Genomic DNA, 18439 nt, shown 5'->3' with positions numbered 1-18439 from the left:
ATAAGCTTCAAGGGATCTATGAATGTTCCATTGTTGTTGGGGAAATTCTGTGTCTGTAGGCAGTAGCTCTCGTAACCGACTCAAAGTTAGATCGTATGTAGAGGAGGATAAATCAAGAAGCATCTACTTTCATAAAGGAGTCTGGAGAGGGGTCTTAAAGAAGGAAACTTTGAGGGAGGCGTCAAAGAAGAAATTCACTAAGTGAAGAAGGTAAAGGAAAGGACACACAGGAAGAGAGACCACTCTGTGCTAGATGCACAGACATGCAAAACAGCAGAATGCTGTTTGGTCTCTAGGAGCTTAGCAGTGAAAAGCAATCCATTTCAGTCACAGCAACAAAGTGGATGGAGGTCAGAAGCATAATATTGAGCTAAATAAAGTCGGAGGAAAATAATATAGCATGAATTCATTTATACAAAAGTGAAAAACATGCAAACTAAATAATCTTTTGTACAGGGATACACATATATGGGGAAACAAGAAAACTGAGAAATAGTACAAATCATTATATCACAATTACCACAAAAATCAGGAAATAGTTACTTCTCGATGTGGGGGACAGACATGGAATTAGGGAGGGCCCCATAGGTAACAGGCATAAATTGGGTGGGGGGCATCACTGTGTTCATGGTATCAAGAATATTCTGATTTTTTGATTTCTGCACCCCCCGGCAGCAGAAACAGTTTAGCAACATGGCCAGGCCCAAACGCTCAGTGCCTGCCCCGCATCTTCCCTCTGAGGCGAGGGTCTCCAGAGAGTAGGCCTGTTGCACCAACTCAATGATTCGCTTCAGCCACGCAAAGAAACAGCGTAGATTCTACTTTGGGTTTTTTTGGATAACTTTTTGAAAAAAACTACAGCTGTGTTCTGTTTGTGAAGTAAACAAATGTTTGTTTCTGTATCTCGGCAACATGCTCATCCACCCGGTACCCGCACCATGGGCAGCACAGCACTGCGCCCAGGGCCACCCCTGCAGGCTCTTGGCTTGCTGGCCAATGGGACTTGCGAACACACCACGGCTCCACTTCAGGGCTTACCCAACTTTGGAAAATGACACCAGCAATACTGGCACATGTCGACTGGACTGAGTCTGAGAGGAAGAGTAAGGTAAAAGCCATTTTGTTCCCAACTTTTAAATATATCCATGTAAGGTTTTTTTTTGTTTTCTTTGTTTTTTTTTTTGCCATTAAAACAATAAAATATAAATATCTGGGGGAAAAAGAATATTCAAATTTTTCATATAATTTGTAAGTATTCCTTTGTTTCTAATCAATAATTATTATTTTTTTTATTTAAAGAGAAAAACGCATGCCTATGGACAGAGACTAGAAAGACACACAGAAAACAGAAATAGCTGTTTTGTTAAAGTGGTAAATTCTAACAAAAGGGCTAAAAGCTTTTTAATGTTGTTTTTTAAATACAGACTCTAATGAAGCCCTGTATATTGGGCAAAAATCCATTAATATTGTTTTAAAATGCAGACTCTAACAAAAGGGATAAAAGGCCTTTAATGCTGTTTGTAAATTTAGGGAAAAAATCAGAACAAATAAATGTAGATTCTTCAGTTACAGCCCCATTAAAGAACTGGCTTATCTCTCAGGAATCCTTGGTGAAAGGACTAATTCCTAGGGCGATTCCTAGGGAAATCTGAACATTGGCTGGATATTTGATATTAAGAAAGTTGCTATTTTAGGTATAGTGGTTCCTTTTTAAAGACTTCTTATATTTTAAGGATATATACAGAAGTATTTACCCACGAAATGCTGTGATATTTGTGAGGTACTTCTAAATGATCCAGTGGAGGAAGAGAAAAAAGTAAGAGAAAGAAGAGGGGCCATGAATTGATAACTGTTGGAGCTGGGTATCGGGCACGTGAGGGTGTAATATGCCATTCCCCCTACTTCCCTCCAACTTTGTAAATTACCTTAATGCAAAGCATTGAACAAAATAAACTGGCTCATCTGATCAGATTTGGCAGAGTTCTCAGTGACAGAAGGGACTAAAGTAGGCAGCTGCCAGGCACACGAAGCAAAGACTCACCGTTCTATATTCACCTCGTTGCCCAGGTCTCTAGTATGGAAGATCATTGTATATTTACCCACTTCAGGCATGGGTCGGATTATTTTCATTCTATGAAGCTCAACCCTGGAAAAGTAACAGAGGAATTTAAAAATGATGGGCCTCGGGCAGTAAGTCCATTAAAAAAGTCACGTTTAACATTTACTTCTGGGGTACAAAGATGTGTCAATTTACAGTTTGTCATTTTCCAAAAACAATTGAGAAAGTACGTATTTTAAAACATCATGACAAATAGCAGAATCAAGTCTCTCAGAATCCCTCATTTATTTAGTGTTTCATTTTTTCAACAAAGAAAGTAATGATCATTTAAGGTCACAAGCTTTAAAGTCCATGAACCTAGGTTCAAATCTAGACTTTTTTATTTACATCCCTGGTAAGTCAGTTCACTGTTTCAGGTCTTGGTTTTCCATCTTTAAATTCCAATGGTGTTATAGAGTTGATCAGAAGAGCTCAAATGAAATAATCCACATGGAATATGTTTTGCAAGAAGTAATGTAATATGTAAGTGCAAAGAAGGGCGGTACCTGCTATGCAGGTGAGTGCATGAATATTTAGTAAATAAATCTTGACCAACTTTTATGTTCAAATCATTTGGTTTATCCATAGTGTTAGTCAAGAACCATTCTGGGGGCCATGATGATCTTAACAAATGATCAGATCATTGATCTGATCTTAGGGTTCCCTTGACCTTGAAGCCAAGGAGCACAGGAAAAGGATAGTGACAATTGCATGGTCAGTGCAAAATTCTACTAAGCATCCTATCTGGGCAGTGAAATGGATTTTGGGAAGATGATGGATATTTTACCTCTAGCCTTTGCTACTCCTGCAATGAAATCTAGCAAACACCTTCTGTCCACTTCATAAGCCACAACCACACATGGGCTGGGCCATGAAGAGCTGTTGCCCGTCACTATGGCCCTTCCTATGGAGCTTTTGGTCAGGGAAACTTGCTCCTGCCAGAAATATCCCAGAGACTCTCATCCTAAACATGGGAACAAGACCAGCAGGTGGCCCTGGCTTATTTATGCCAAAGGAAAATTTTCGGGTAGTCACACAACTATTAGTTCAGAACCCTAGCAGAGAAAGCTCCTTTCTGACAAACAGCAGGAGGAAAGGGGGCTCCTGATAGCCAGAAAGACCTTGCTATATAAGTCTGAAGCTCCAGGCTCTTGAATAATTACTTATTTCTGGGAGACAGGAATACCTATAACTTTCTGGCCATAAAACCCAAGTGCAGGGGAGGGAACTGAGATATGAGGCCATATCCCCTCTGAATCCCTCAGAGCAGAAAGTAGTCCAAGATAATCCAAGTGTAATGCCAGCAGGCTGGAGAGTCCAGCCCGGGAGTCAGGCCAGCAGCTGCTCTCACAGAGTGTGGGACTGGCTGGTGCATAAGAGGAGACATCCTTGTCTACTTCAGGGTGTGCAGCTCCTCACAGACTGTTGGCACTCCCTGCTCTGAGCATTGGGAACTGTGCCAGGATCCCGTGGGATCTGAGAGAAAGCACAGGTTTATAACAAGCCCTCTGGCCACTTTCCTCAAATTATAGACACTCTGAAGTTTAGAACTTTCCACTCACTGGTGAGGTCCTCCTCAGTAAACAATACCCACTGACAAGTCCACAGAAACCTCCATCCCCCCTTCTGGACCCCAAACACCCATGAGCCAGGAACAGGCCACCCTCTATCATTTCTAAACTGACAGTGGCAACGAGCAATCTGGGCAATCCTGCCCTCCCTCTGCCCCCTGTCATCCTTTAAGCCCAAATCTGTGGCCTCGCGGCCTGCTGGACTGGCATCTACAGAAAATGTGAAATGAAGGCTTCTAACACCACTACCGATAGCAGAGCCCCATAAAGGGGACCTGTGTCTGTTGTTCACCTGAGTCTGAGGTCATCGTCTTCGCCTCCCCATCCCCAGTAGTTGTTAGAGAATCCATTCACCTTGAAAAATTGCTCTCTGCTTAGGGCAGTAACACCCCCAAAATATCCACTGTAACGTAGCCTGGAGCAGGAGAGAGGAGAGAAAAAGTGAGAACATGTACACAAAGCGTTTTTGTTCTCCACTGACACTTGAGAAGTCTCCGATTCAGGACTGGCATTCAAGGTACACCTTGAGGACCATGTACTTCACCCATTCACTCCTGCTTGGCATCCACCTCCTAACATTCCTGGTCTCCCTGGTCTGGCCTTCTTCCTCTGTCTAGACAAGTGCTCACTAAGCAAGGTGCCATCCACCTGTTATTGTTAATGTTTGTGTGCAGATGTCTACAGAGGTACTTGTAAATGTGCACCATAACATCAGAGCTGGATGACAGACTTCATCTCAGGTGTCAATTCAATGAATACTGTGGCTGCCAAGGGCACTGAGTTAAGGATTCTGAGGCTGCAACCAGGTTCGGCATGAATAAGTGTTACGGAGAATATACTGTCTTTTTTACTTTTGCTTTTTTCAGGGGAGGCAGTAAAGAGCAGGAGACAGCTCCTGCATGCAAATCTCCACTTACACGCATGCCAATATCCATCACAGAGTCCGTTTCCTGAACAACCCAATGCACCTGAACAACCCAATGCACCTGAACAACCCGGGGGTTTCTGGCTTGGGCGACTAGGTAGACGATAATGCCTTTCACATGCAGAAACGTAGAGAAAGAGAAAAGAACAGGCAGTCTGAGGAGCACCTGGAGGCCCGCTTAGCTGCAGTGAGAGGTGCAGAAGGAGACCAGTCAGAAAAGTTAAAGAACTGTTTCTCAGTGGCCTCTTGGATGGCAAGTCTATATGTTTATCGATCTTTGCTTTTGGTTTTTCTTGTTATGCAGAAAAGCACAAATATTTAATTGGCCCTGGAACAGTTTTATTTTTAAAGGGCTGTAAGATGGGTAAAATGTAGTCATAAAATAACAGTAGAGTCCTTGTAGAAAGCAGGCAGGTACCAAAAATTCTTGGCAGTAAAGTTTGCCATAGACTGGTCCAAAGTTTTACCGCTGACCATGCTCAGTGGGGTAAACAGATTTATTCTGGCTTCTTCAGAGTCTGATTCAGCTGGGGCAAGTCACTTTAACCTCTTCTCTCTGCATGTGTGTAAAGTGAAAACATTTCTGGCACTTCTCATACTCATAGGGCTATTGTAATAATGAATAAAGTGTGTGCAGCTTTAAATTCTGTGGTTCAGTGACACACAGTTACCAGCAGGGAGCAGATACTTAGCTGCCAGCAACTGCAGCTGCCAACAACGAGGGGGATTCTGCCTGAAGTAGCAAAGGTAAAAAGAGGGGAGTAAGGGTTGGGGGCCAGGATGAGGGCAACTCCTACATAACTTACACATGACTTCCCCTGGCCACAGTTTACATGACACATATAATAAAGTAGAAAAATATAAATGAAAAAATGACATATCTGGACCATAAGAAATGTAAATCAGAATAGATTAACATAGGAAATATATTAGAACTTTAATTTGCAAATAAGATTCCTTTCAGCTTCAAAAAGAAGGCCATGCATTTGGCTCATAGTTTCTTGCATCCAGATGAAAAGAGGAGACGTATCCAATCACCTGACTCACATTAAGAAAACCTGTCAGTTACTCAAGGAAAACGAAGGCTTTCTGATAGCCAATCATAAATGAAATGTTTGGCCATTTACAATAGCAAGTTAAAACAGCAAGATTAAAAGAGCAAGATTGATACAGGGGCTGGTTTTAGTATACGTGCTGACGAAGCAAGCACCAACGGCTGGTTTTAGAGTGAGTAGCCTCTGGTGATATCCACGATTGTTACATAGACGTTTTATTCAAAATCAATTCCCAGCAGAAATGCCCAAGAACTCAATTTCTTGTGGTCCAGCTTAATACAAAAATAAAATCTAGAATTTAAACAAAAGGCCTGTCTGTCCTTAAAACAATCCTGTGTATCTGAATTTAAAAAGGCAATGGGAAGTTACCATCTATATCAAGGGTCCAAGCACAGGTATCTTGTGCTGTAGATACACAGTAAGTGAACAGATAGCTGACATACTTCTGAAAACACCGAGGTGCCCAGCCATGACATGCTGCTTTCTTCAATGCAGAGGTGGTTCAAAGAGACCAGAAAGCAAAACCTCCAGATAATGAGATTCAGATCCAAAGATCAAGTTCCTCAAAGGGAAAAATCCTGTGATTCTCTTCCAGAACCTTCCCCTGATCTCTGGCCCATTACCCCTGCTTTCATTCAGGCACATGGCATCTTTCCCCTCGGCTTCTTCCCCACCTCCCTTCCTGCCTTGTTTCCAAGTACTTATAGCTGAATTTGCAGAAATTCAAAATTGATGCAACCCCACTGTAGCTGTCTTGCCACACCAGAACCCAACAGGCAGCACTCCTTGAGGGAAGGCACCCGGCCTTATTCAAATTGGTCTCATGGTCACCAGCTCAGTAAGCACCACAGAACAGACAGACATCAGTACATGTGAATGACAGGGCTTGGAGGAAGCTGTCAAGTGCACAGATATAAGTGAATATGGTTTCATTTGTAGAGAACTTTCTCGGTCGCTATTTCCCCCTAGTTGTGCTTAAGTGGGAATTGGTATAAAAATAAGGTGAAATAAGGTTGAAAAGTAGAGATGCCTCTCCTGGAGGGCATAAGAGATGGGGAATGAAGAAAGAATGGTGGTCCCTAGCACTTCACACAGTGGCTTTGAAAGAAAGGAACTTGTCCTGGGAGTTCCGGCTCCTGAGCAGACTACTCAGTGGACACGTTCTCCCCATTCTCCCTCAAAATTCTGGAAAGAGGCCACAGTCTGGAAACAGACGTCACAGTCCTACAAGAGAGGCCTAAAAGCTCACCTAAGGGGAGTGCTCTTGTTGCCCCCTAGAGGGGGAAGTCAAGGACAGACGGGTAAGTTACTTTAGTGCTACACAGTAGGGGACGGCTCGCAAAAGTTCCACTATATAGGTGCTACAGGTGAGGCTGGCCATGCTTTGCAACAACTGGATTATTTTTCTTCTCCTGTTCTCTCCCTTTTATCTTTCTGCTCTTCTGCCAAGGCTGTTGTAGGGCTTTTTCCTGATAAGGAAAAACCTAAATACTCTAATTTCTGTTTTGAACTTTAAGTGATATGTCATGTACCATTTTTCTATTTCTCATTTTCCTCAGACACGCTAAACATTACATCTCACACAGCCTTGAAGACAGAACAAGCTTCTCCACCTAAGCAAGCCATGAGTAGAGCCACCTTACCTGTACCCAGTGCTGTTCCTGCCAACCACCAGATGCTTGGGCTGATCCTCACACCTGTAAAGGTTCAAGTCGTTCTCTGGCACCAAGTCCACATCGTGGAATATAAAGCAGTCCCAATTTTCATCCTTGAGAGCTTCTAGATAGCCCACGTTCAAGAGTTTGGCTCGATTAAACTTTTTACTTCCAGCCTATAGATATGGAAATTAAATGCTGAAAAGCTCCTGAGACAATGTTTCATACTGCCCAGTTCAGTTCAGATGCAGGAGCTGGTATTACTCCTGCTACACACAACTATACTTGTGACATGAAGATCTGACAAAGTACATGCAATATTTCTCATACATACTTAAATTCTGTAACTTAAAAACATCCCCTGAAATGGGGAGCTGTTGTTAAATGGGTATAGAGTCTCAGTTTTGCAAGATGAAAAAGTTATAGAGATCAGTTGTTTAATAATGTGAATATACTTAACACTACTGAACTGTACACTTAAAAATGGTTAAGGTGGTAAACTTTATGTCATGCATACTTTGTCACGATTTTTCAAAAGCCTATAGTTTTAAAATAACTCAAAAAAATTTTAAAATATACCTTTATTTATTCCATGTAAAACTACAAAACCTTTCTTACATACTAGTCATACCAATAAATATCACTGCTTCACTGCTCAACTCTCATTCAGCTCATCCCAACCTTACCCTATGCAACAAATTACACTGAGCTTCCGAGAGATATAGCTTGCCAGAAAGGATTGAGAATTCTTGACCTACAAACAGAGGTTATTGCTAATATTTCTAAGCTACTTAAAAGTCTCTTGGAATCACTGTAAGAGAATCCTGTTTTAACACTTAATGGTGGAAGCTAATCCTCACAGTGGCCTTACAAAAGGGATTTGTCACTAGGTGAAAAAAGGAACACAATTTGACCAGTAATAAGACCAGAACAAGACTATGAAAAAGATTTTCATTCAGTATTAATTTTTTCATGGCTGTATAGATCAAATGTCTTCAGAATAAATTCCAGTTTGATAAACAATTTTTCATAACAAAAGTACAGGCAGTTCACAGAAGTTACCACAGTGCTTTTCTGAAAAGAATAACACAAAGCAGACATATTTTTTGATTATGTAAAAATATTATACATTGGGAGTGGCTGTCTTGAGTAAGAACTCAGAATGACTAACAATGTGAAAAGTAAAAATAATTATAAAACAATATAATTGTAAAATTTTGTCTCAAATACTAAAAAAAAAAGGCATAGATGTTTATATATGCACATTGATTTTCAAAAGCTCCAGTTTATTATAAAGTATACACTGTAGAGCTGCATCCTCTAATTTGTCAAAAGTTTTCCTAAAACAAATATTACTGAGATGATCAATAGTAAGCATGTAATTAATTACTTCTTTTGCATTTTTAGCATTTGTAAGGATTTGAGGGGGGATTATTTGGATGGCCCAGGACACTTTTGAAAAGCTAGACATGGATATTTAAGTTGACGCCTTATTTTTCTATCAATAAACATTAATACCAAATAAAGGCATCTTTAATCACCCACTCCACTTAGAAGTAAACTCTTCAAAAGCAGCCTACACTTACATTTACTGTGTTCCTACTAAATCATGCCTCTGGAAGCCAAACATGTAAATCAAGAAAGTGGAAACTAAACATGTTTTACATAATAAACAGTAGCAAAGTTAAAGGCACAATGGTGGAAATGGTCATAGAACCCCATGGCTATTAACTAACACACAGTAGTCTGTCAGATCCTCTGTCTAGACCCCCAACGAACAGCCAGGCTCAGTAACACAAAACAATTCCAAGATCTCATTGTGTGGTATAGAGCAAATGCAGAGTGAAACAGAACGTAAATCTCAGAGAAAAGTCATAGGGCAGTCCTTAGCTAACACGGAAGGGCTAACAATAAAATGGTCTTCCTCCAGAGGTTCATTTATGAGGCAGTAAAAATTCCCAGTCTCATTACTCCACATTCTGGGACAAGATTTTCTTTACTCTAAACAAAGAGACCTCTCCTTTGACAATAATTTGATGCTCCTTTGAAACAAGAGACAAATGGCCAAGTTCCTCAGAGAAAGGAGAATCTGGAGGCAGAGACCAGGTCTGCCCCCACACTCACCTGGTGGATAATGTAGATGCCATACTCTAGCTGCTGCCTCTGCAAGAAGGGATGAAGGTGTTCTAGCAGGTACATCAGGTGTTTCTCTCTGTTCCGGTGTGGAATGAGGATGGCAACCCGCTGTAAAGCCTTACACTCCTCAGGGTGATACCGGCCTCTGTGCACTCTGGGATTTTCTGCCTGCACTTCTTCCAGAGTAAGATCTGGTTTGAAAATGAGCTTGTCCTGACCTCCTAAAATTAAAACAGGACGGGAAACAACAGTAGCTATCTCATCAAGTGTTGATTGGCTTACATGAGCTAGTACATGTAAAGCACTTAGAACATTGCCTGGTACCCAGGGAGCACTGTATGAGTATTAGCTTTTATTATTACTACTCTAAAGCCTCATTTGGTCATGAACTACAACCACAGAATCATGTGATTCAGGTTATTGGCTGCAAAAGCAAATAAACGACATATAAGAGCATTCTCATGTGGCTAAATAACTAAGACTGGCCCTGTGATTTATCCATAAGAATGAAATACATTCTGTCCCGATGACCCTGGTGAAGAGCAGAGATCAGGGCTAGACTAACTTCGAATGTGCCCTATCCACTTTTCCTTCTCAAAATCCCAAAGGAAGGTGAAATCTCTTAAAAATCAAGAGCATTCCATAGAATCAAGCTCATGAACAAGGCCCCTTTCTCAGTCCTTTCCAGAGCTCTTAGGAGGTCTCCTAGCTCCCTGGGGGTAAAATGGCAGAATGAAGTAGAAACTAGACCACTCCCTAACCCAGCAGTAACAAAAATGAGCAACAGCGCCAGAATTCTCCCATTGCTTCACAGTAGCAGACATCCCCAATGCAGCATTTATTTAGTGGGTCTGGATGCAGCCTGACTGGATGAAACCCAAGAGACATCCATGGTAACCAATCTCATGCAAGGCTTTCAAGATCAGGCTACAGCCAGTGACCCTCCTCTTTGATCTAAATTAACAGGGAACACTGACTGGAAAGAGGAGGCGAAGTTCTGGTTAGGGAACTGAGTCACACTTTTTTAACCCATTTCTCGATCAGAAAAAAAAAGTGCAGCTCGCTGCCAGTGTTAATTTAATTTTACATAAACATGGCCTTTGAGGCTCAAGCAAATTTGACTGGTTTTCAATGTGAAAATAAAATATAAAAACTGTTCTTAGAGTTTCTTCTAAACAGAACTTGTCTCTAATCCTAATGTAACAGAAGTGTATACATAAATCAAATTCATTAAATGAATCTTTGGCTGACAGCTGTTCAAGGAGATGTTAACATCATACGTAGGAATGCTATGTTTTCTAGGATTTAACATTTTCAGTGATCAAGAATTACTATTTTGTAAATAGAAATACCACTATTAAAAAGAGAATGCTATAAATAGAATGATGTCATTTGTTTCTAAAGACTATATATAGATATACTAGAGCAATGCGAAAATAATAAAAGTGAGATACTTCATGGCAAACTTTGGGGGTAAGGTTAGGACTGTAATCTGCGAGTTATCTCAGGATAAATGCTACAACTGCAAGCACCACCAGCGAGTATTCTCGGGGCAAATGGGAAATGGGTTAAAACTCCATATACACCGATCAGTCTGTAAAATCTCAAGATAGTTTGCAAGGCTATCCTCTTCTGAGCAAAAGCTCTTCCTATATATAAGTCACAGTGCCTTGTTCTATGTGACCATCCCCTATCTGGCATATGGCTGCTGAGATCAGACTCTAGTGTCCGTGAAGCTGTTAAAAGACCCTGCCCCAAAGCACCAAGGACAAATAACTGCTTCCAGCCACTAAGAGAGAATAACTGGCCTATAAGAAAGAGCCTTTCCTGAAGGGTCTGCATGCAAGACATACAGTCAGCAAGATAGCAATGCCCTAAAAACAAACAGTAAGAATAGGAATTATAGGAAAGGCAAGCTACTAGAGCTGGTGCCAGGCCATAGAGCTGCTGGGAGATGATGATGTGGCTGCTGAGACTGTTTCCTGCGTAGCCTGTTAATAAACACCATCATCCGAGTTAATCTGACCTGTCTCTGTTCTTGGCCCCTGAAAGAGCCCCATGCAATGGGGTCTGATATAAATTAATCCTCTTGCTCACCTTCTCATTGTCATAACTTTTATGGGCCCTAACCTTCTAGTACTTGCTTCCACTTACTCTACAAAGTCTCCCTACAACCCGCACGACATCCTCTCAAGTTTTATTCCTACTCCGGTCACTAATGGTCCATCTTAATTCATCACTACTGTGTTACCCTTTTAATCCAGGTACTTGCTCAGTATTGCATCACTGCCCATCTATTTTTATGAATGCATTTATTGCTTAAATATGTTGTGAGGATTTTGAACAAGGGGGATAACACAGTCAGATTTGCATTTCAGTAACTCATTTCCCTACCTCAATTTGTGTAATCCATGAGCAGAACAATTTCCCTCACATGATGAGGAATAATATCTTGGCTTTTCCGTGACTGAATAAAGAGAAACAGCATGCCAATATGAACACAGTGCAAGACCGTGATTCAATTAGGAAAGTGAGCCGGCAGGTTTTTTCTAAACTAAAATCAAGAAGCCTCTGAAGAACCCAGGCTGCCCCACAGAGAGCTAATTTAGTGTATGCTGAGAGCCACCTCTATAAAACCAGTGAGGGGCACCAGACTTTGCAGGGCTGGAAAGTCTCACCCTGCCTTCATCCCACCTGCACGCTGTGCCTGCGGAAGAAAGGCAAATATAATAACAACACACTATGGTCGGTGCAACAATAGAAATATAGGCAGGCACACAGGGAGCATAAGATTAACTCTGGGACAGTCCCAGAAACCCTTCTGGGAGAGAAGTAATCTAAGCTGGATTTTTGATGAATAACAGGAATCTACCAGGCAGACATGGACTGAGAAAAGGCATTCCAGAAAGAGAGAACAAAAGAAGACTCAGAGGAGTGTCTGGAGAACTATAAGCACTTTGATGTTCTGGAGAATCAGAGGTTTGATAGAACATTTGTGGATTGTATATATCACAGTGGAGTTTTTCCCAATTAATGTGTTTACTAAAATTAATTTACCGTTCATTTAAATAGAAAGGCAAGACATCAAAGGGGACTCAAAACATACAACATATTTAAGAAATTAACACTAAAGACAACACTAAAGAACGTACTCAGTCCTGTCTCTTGACTCCATTCTTTTGGCCAAGGGAATGCTAACAGATGTGACACCAAGCAGAGGTTTGATGTGCCTGCTCATCTCCACTTGTGCACTGAAGGTACCAGAAGAGCATGGCCAGGCTAGCCCTGATGGTACCAGGAGAAGGATGACAGACAGATAAGTGGCACAGGGCCACCAGCCTAGATCAACTGGCTCTGAGCTCATCCAGCAGACTTGTGAGCTAAATAATGCCTGTTGATGTATGCTGCTGAGACTTTTGTGGCTGGATAATAAAATTGGATATGTTCATATAATAGAAAACTCTACATCGGCGATATGGATAGAGCTCACAAACATAATGCTGAACAATGGAAGCCAGACACAAAATAGTACAGAGGGTATGTTTCCAATTATGTAAAGTTCAAAAACAGGATAAATCTATGGGATGGGATTCGAGTCTTGAAGTAAGAGTGGTGACTGAAAGAAGCGTAGAAACTTCTGGGGTTCTAGGAAGATTCCATTTCTTAATTTACATAATGGTTACACAGGTATGTTCATTTTGTGAAACTTAACCAGGCTGTACACTTCTGATTTTTGTACTTTTCTGTAATATATATCTAATAAAAAAGTTTACACAGCACTTGTAAAAAAGAAAAAATGTATACTTACTGAGGTATGGAGATGTAGAAGGGCAGTTGTCGAGGTCTGCTTTTTTCACAGATGCTTCATTAGTCAGAGTTTCTTTCTTCCCCAAAACGATGGCCTTGTTGAAATTAGCGATGAAATCCTTTGCTTTAGGAATCTCTTGAATAGCACCCACAAAATAGTTACTGGTGGCCCACCCGACCACTGTCAGGCATAAGGTAAAAAGCAATAGTAATCGGAATTTGTAGGAAAGGTAAAAAGTCATGTGGAAGCCCATGTCTTGTATTATGTGAGCAATATGTATCACTCTGCCTCCTGCAGGCAGGAGGCTTCAAGTTCAACTTTTCCAATTTGATGGCAAACTTGATGACAACTGAAGATGCAAAGCCTGCTTTTGCTCAGTAGTTCTGCTCCAACGATCTCTAGAAAGTAATCACAAAGACATGTTTCAAATGAAAATCCTATCCTGAAATGATTCACATCAGCAAACTGAAAACCTAGCTCCAGTGGATCTTGACTAACAGTAATGAGAGTTTTCCAACTAGGGTTTAGAGACCAGAAAATCAGAAATTTTAGAGGTATAAGGCTCCAAGCATCTGCACATCACAGTTCTCTCTGGATGACCACTCCGGCTGTCTGGGTGAGAAAAGCCATGTCCACATGTTGTGCAGGAGAAGAAGGCAAAGAAGAGACTGTAAATATCTCCTCAGTTCCGAGCTGGGCATAGCCTAAAATACACCCTTAATAGTTCTCTTCCTTAGTTGCCCATTCCTGGCACAACTTAAAGAAACCTTGTTACAAAGAGTATTTTGATCCAAAAAGAAAAAAAGAGAAAAGACAAAAGCTCTTCTATGTGAGAGCTTAAAAAAAAAATGTTCCTCAATGACAGGGAATGAAAAACCAAGGATTTTTCAGCTATAAATACTGTATTCGCAATGAGGCACCGGCATGGGGCATGTCTCAACAGATCGGAGGAGAGGGCAAGAAACACAAGAGAGAGTCAGCTCAGGAGGTCTTATAGGGAGCCTTAAGAATAACAGGCAGAACTACAGCACAGTGTTTAAGGTCAGGGTTTTGATTCAAACAGAAACTACTGCTCCCACCACATATCGGCCATGAAACCTTGAACCACTTAACTGAGCCTTGGTCTCCTTATCTGTAAAATAGGGATAAACACAGTTTATAGTCTCCTTATCTGTAAAACAGGGATAAGCCCAGAGAGGTAAAATAGGGATAAACACAGTTTATAGTCTCCTTATCTATAAAATAGGGATAAACCCAGAGAGGTTATTGTGGAACTGGATGACCTAATGTATTGATACATCAAGCGTTAGCCCACCTCCTGATACACAGTAAGCACCCACTCGGTGGTGACCATCAATGTTGATATTGTTAGGTTACGTTACTTTAGCAATGCCTTGCATATCTTCCCTGTGTTGCCAAAATCACATCTCTCCTTAAATTCTAAATGTGCTATCAGAAGAATACAAAAATGTTAAAGCTGGAGCACTGATTATCTCTGTAAGCAAACACATCCTCAATTAAATGGATAGAATGGAGAGCACAATATTTCGTATGCCAAGTGATAACAGGAAAACACGATGAAGTAATAAAAAGAAAAATGAAAAATAAACTCTAAATGTGTGTATGATTACCACTAAAACTCTAGAAATATAGCTACAAGCTAACTATAACTGCATCAAGAGTATGAGATTAGCCAGTGGTGTATTTTTCTTTTTTTTTTCTGGAATTTTGTGTGGTATACTTCTGTCCTTTAAGAATGAAAACAAAGTTGCTCTCGTTTTTAAAATGCGATGTGGGGATGTGGTAATTCACTGTGAAAAACAAAAAACAATCTTAGCAACTCTCAAGATAGCCTCATATTTACTGAAGGGTAGTATTCCAAAAATTTAGCTCTAGGTTAGTCTGAGGAAAAATAAGAAAGCATTTCTCTCTAGACACAATGTTATAAATGAAACTTAGGAAACCAGGAAAGAGAGTATTTGACTCAAGAAGCAATTAAACAGTATGGCCTATTATATTTAGTCTTATGAAGGTATCAAAAGAAATTGATGCTGAAGGCAGTAATAACAGTTAATAAGAAAAGTGATTTATTTGTGCATTTACTCTGTGCCATGCACTGGGTTAAATCCCTTGTAGTACCCTATTTAATCCTGATCTCATCCTTGTGAGGTAAGAATTATTAGTCTTCTCGTTTTATAGAGGAGAAAATGAAGGTTTAGAGAAATTACAGAACTAGCCCAAGACCACACAACCAGTAAGTGTGGAGCTGGGGTCTGAGCCCGTGCAGTCAGCTCCAAAACGTGGGCTGCCACATCCTTCACATGGACATTTCAATCTCTTATCTCTCCCCTTGGTGCCTGGGTGCACCCAGCACAAACCTTTCAAATATGTAGTTTTCTTTGGCAGCCTTCTCCCTCTCTCCCATATCCTCCGGTCTCTTTCCTTGGGACTGTTTGTTCAAATGGCTTCCTGGAGGTCTGCTCTCTAACCTCCAGGTAAGAGTTAAGTCTGTATGATCCTGGGGCCATCAGACAGCTTCTTGAGGACTTAATTGCAGGAAGCTTAAATACTAGGATTGGTAACAATTTTTGATAAAAATCTCAAGATTCTTGGAAAATTTAAGCTGGGAACATCGTTTTTCTAAGAGCTGCCTATAGAGGGACAGGGAGACTCACCTGCCTGAAAAGACTTCCGATCAAAGAAGTACTGCAGCGTTGACGCAGGAAGGACCGCAAAGCACGGGTATCCCGCCCCCTCATTTTACAGAGGGAAGAAGTGGTGGTTTAGAGAGATTTAAAACCTGCCCAAGAAGTAGTGAGTTGGGAACAATCAGACTAATCCTGTTGAACAGCAGCCCGAGGAATTGGTCCAAAGAGAAGAAATTTATGATAAAAGCAAGGAGCCATTCTTAATGATGACTTAATAATGAGCTCTTCATTGCTAACTCTGCTTATTAAGACTATGTGGATCCAGTTAAAAATAATCGTTTCCCACTTTTTCTAGCCTTATGGCTCTCCTCAGAGCTAGCATGAAGGAAACTCAGGTGTGAGGTCTCCTTGGGCCTGTGAGTGAACCTCTCAAGTGTGAGGGATCTGTAACACCTGCCCAACTGTCTTTATAACAGAGATCTCCTGCCCTGCTTGCCTATAAGGTAAATGACTGAAGGCAACCCCTTTAGGCATGTTTCCCCAGCTAGAAAACAGTAAGAAAACAAAACAAAATAAAAGCTTATCTTACAACATTGACCTGAGAATTTAAAGAGATTATATACCAAACATACCTGGAACATTCTCAAGAACATACTATTTACTGACTTAAAGATTAACAAATATGCTTCACACTCGAATTTTTTTTTTTTTTTACGCTCAGATTTTATCAGAATGCTAACCAAGATAATATCATCTCTGGAATTACTCACATATTGAAATACAGATTTTTATTTTCTATTTCTCTGTAACTTCCTCTTTTTCTTTCAATGAGTACATATTACTTTTATAATAAAAAAATCATAATGATTTTTTAAAGAAAGCTCTTTTGAGGCCAGGTAACTCCTGGTTGATGTTTGGGACAATGTCATCAGATTGGATCTATAATAACATTTGAAAAATTGAGAGACCCCGAAATCTCTCTGGAAAAAAAAATTCTTTTTCAACGAAGGCTATCTTGAAGTGACGGGAATCGTAGCTATAGAGAAAAACTATAGGTAACACGAAAGAAGTTATTTTAGGGCAGGACACACCATCCTTTTCTTTTCTAGAAGTCTGCCCCAGAGTTAGTTAAAAAAGATGGTGTTTTCATAATTTTGTTTTTCCTCCTCTCAATTCAACCAGTCTTTTCTGAGCACCTGCTATTTTCAGGCATAGTGCTGGGCACCAAGGGAATACAAAGGAAAATGAGCTGTAGTTCTCGCACTGAGTTTATTTCAATCCTTTCTTAGATTTTAATGTCTGTGATTTGTTTTCTAATAGGCCAGACTCACCTCCCAAAATAGGGAATAGATGAAATAAAATTGGCAAAAAATTGAGACGTATTGAAGCCAGGTGATAGGTACATGGGGGTTCATTTTCTTTTTCTCTCTACTTCTGTGTATGTTTGAAATTTCCCAAAATAATAAAGGGAAAAAAATCTAGTAAGGAAGCTATAACAAAAGATAAATCAGCATAAATGCTAAGTATCATTTTTGAAGAAGCTCTACACATACACATTTTTACACCACCATGGGGGGGTGGGCACCAGGTGTCACTCCATAAATATTTACAAAGCACTTATCCACCAGCAAGAAAGGATATGGTCTTCTCAGCAGCCAAGAGTGCCCAAATCAGCATTCCGATGTTTCTAAATCCATCTAGTAATCCTGAAGACACAGGACATCTCAGAGTGGACATGATGTGGCCCCAGGCACAAGGTCCCACTCCCTTGGGCCTCTCTGGGGCAGCAACAGTGGAAAGGCTGATAATTTGCTACTCCTTTTGCCCCTGCAGAGTTCCCGAGAGCTGACCATTCGCACATGTTGTCCTACCTTCCTTGGATTTCTGGTATCCATTTGCCCAATTATAGCTCCTTTACCTGGCTTCTGAGTGATCATTAATCAGAGCCTAAAGAAACAATGGTTTCCTGGGATTTTTTTTTTCTTTTTGAGGGGAGAAGGGGGATAGAAATGACAGCCTTTTACATGTACAAGTTATTTAAACTCAAAGAATGAGCTCCTAATGACCAAAACTAGAAGCATTTGAAGAAGAAAATGATAGTGTGGATGAAAAAAGGGTGTTATAAGAAATCATAAATTCCCACCTGGACGGGTAGGTCATGGTGGATAGTAGTAACACTACAGGCCTATAACTTATTTAGAGAAAGGTTATTAAGCAAGCCTGTCCATTGTTCTTGTGCATCTAGGATAACACACCTTTGAAATGCCAGAAGTAATACCCCCTCTAACAACCCTCAAAAGATAAAATAATCTTAACTATCCAATAATCCAATACCTGCCTTGCTTTCTCCTACCTTCATGTAATCTTTCTTACATTCCCTCCTTAACTTCAAATGCATAAAAGAAACTGCAAAACTTATTCTCCAAAGCATTTGAGATCTTGCTTCCTGGCAACTGTCAGTTTGGCTCAAATAAATTCTTATAAAAATTCTTTACATGTTTGGACATTTCTTATGTTGACAATGGCATTGTATTGTAACCCAC

The 18439-nt window shown here is 40.5% G+C and overlaps 1 protein-coding gene across 3 annotated transcripts in view; it reads right to left on the bottom strand.

Moving 5' to 3' along the window:
- The window catches only part of B4GALT4 (beta-1,4-galactosyltransferase 4), a 25340-nt gene that overhangs the window by 2025 nt on the left and 4876 nt on the right, over positions 1-18439 (bottom strand). Inside the window, exons 2-6 of one of the 3 annotated variants that reach the window (XM_011375933.2) lie at positions 13249-13646; positions 9429-9661; positions 7293-7480; positions 3962-4084; positions 2042-2146 (exon numbers count right to left, since the gene is read on the bottom strand). In XM_011375933.2, coding sequence (XP_011374235.1) covers positions 2042-2146; positions 3962-4084; positions 7293-7480; positions 9429-9661; positions 13249-13501 — 902 coding nt within the window. In that variant the 5' untranslated portion in view covers positions 13502-13646. Of the gene's footprint in view, positions 1-2041; positions 2147-3961; positions 4085-7292; positions 7481-9428; positions 9662-13248; positions 13647-18439 lie in introns of those variants that run through there. The other 2 variants (XM_011376091.2, XM_011376020.2) reach the window with 2 other exon arrangements.

The sequence above is a fragment of the Pteropus vampyrus genome, unplaced genomic scaffold, assembly GCF_000151845.1.
Source record: "Pteropus vampyrus isolate Shadow unplaced genomic scaffold, Pvam_2.0 Scaffold1, whole genome shotgun sequence".
NCBI classification, from domain to species: domain Eukaryota; kingdom Metazoa; phylum Chordata; class Mammalia; order Chiroptera; family Pteropodidae; genus Pteropus; species Pteropus vampyrus.
This window is presented reverse-complemented; position numbering and strand designations above follow the sequence as displayed.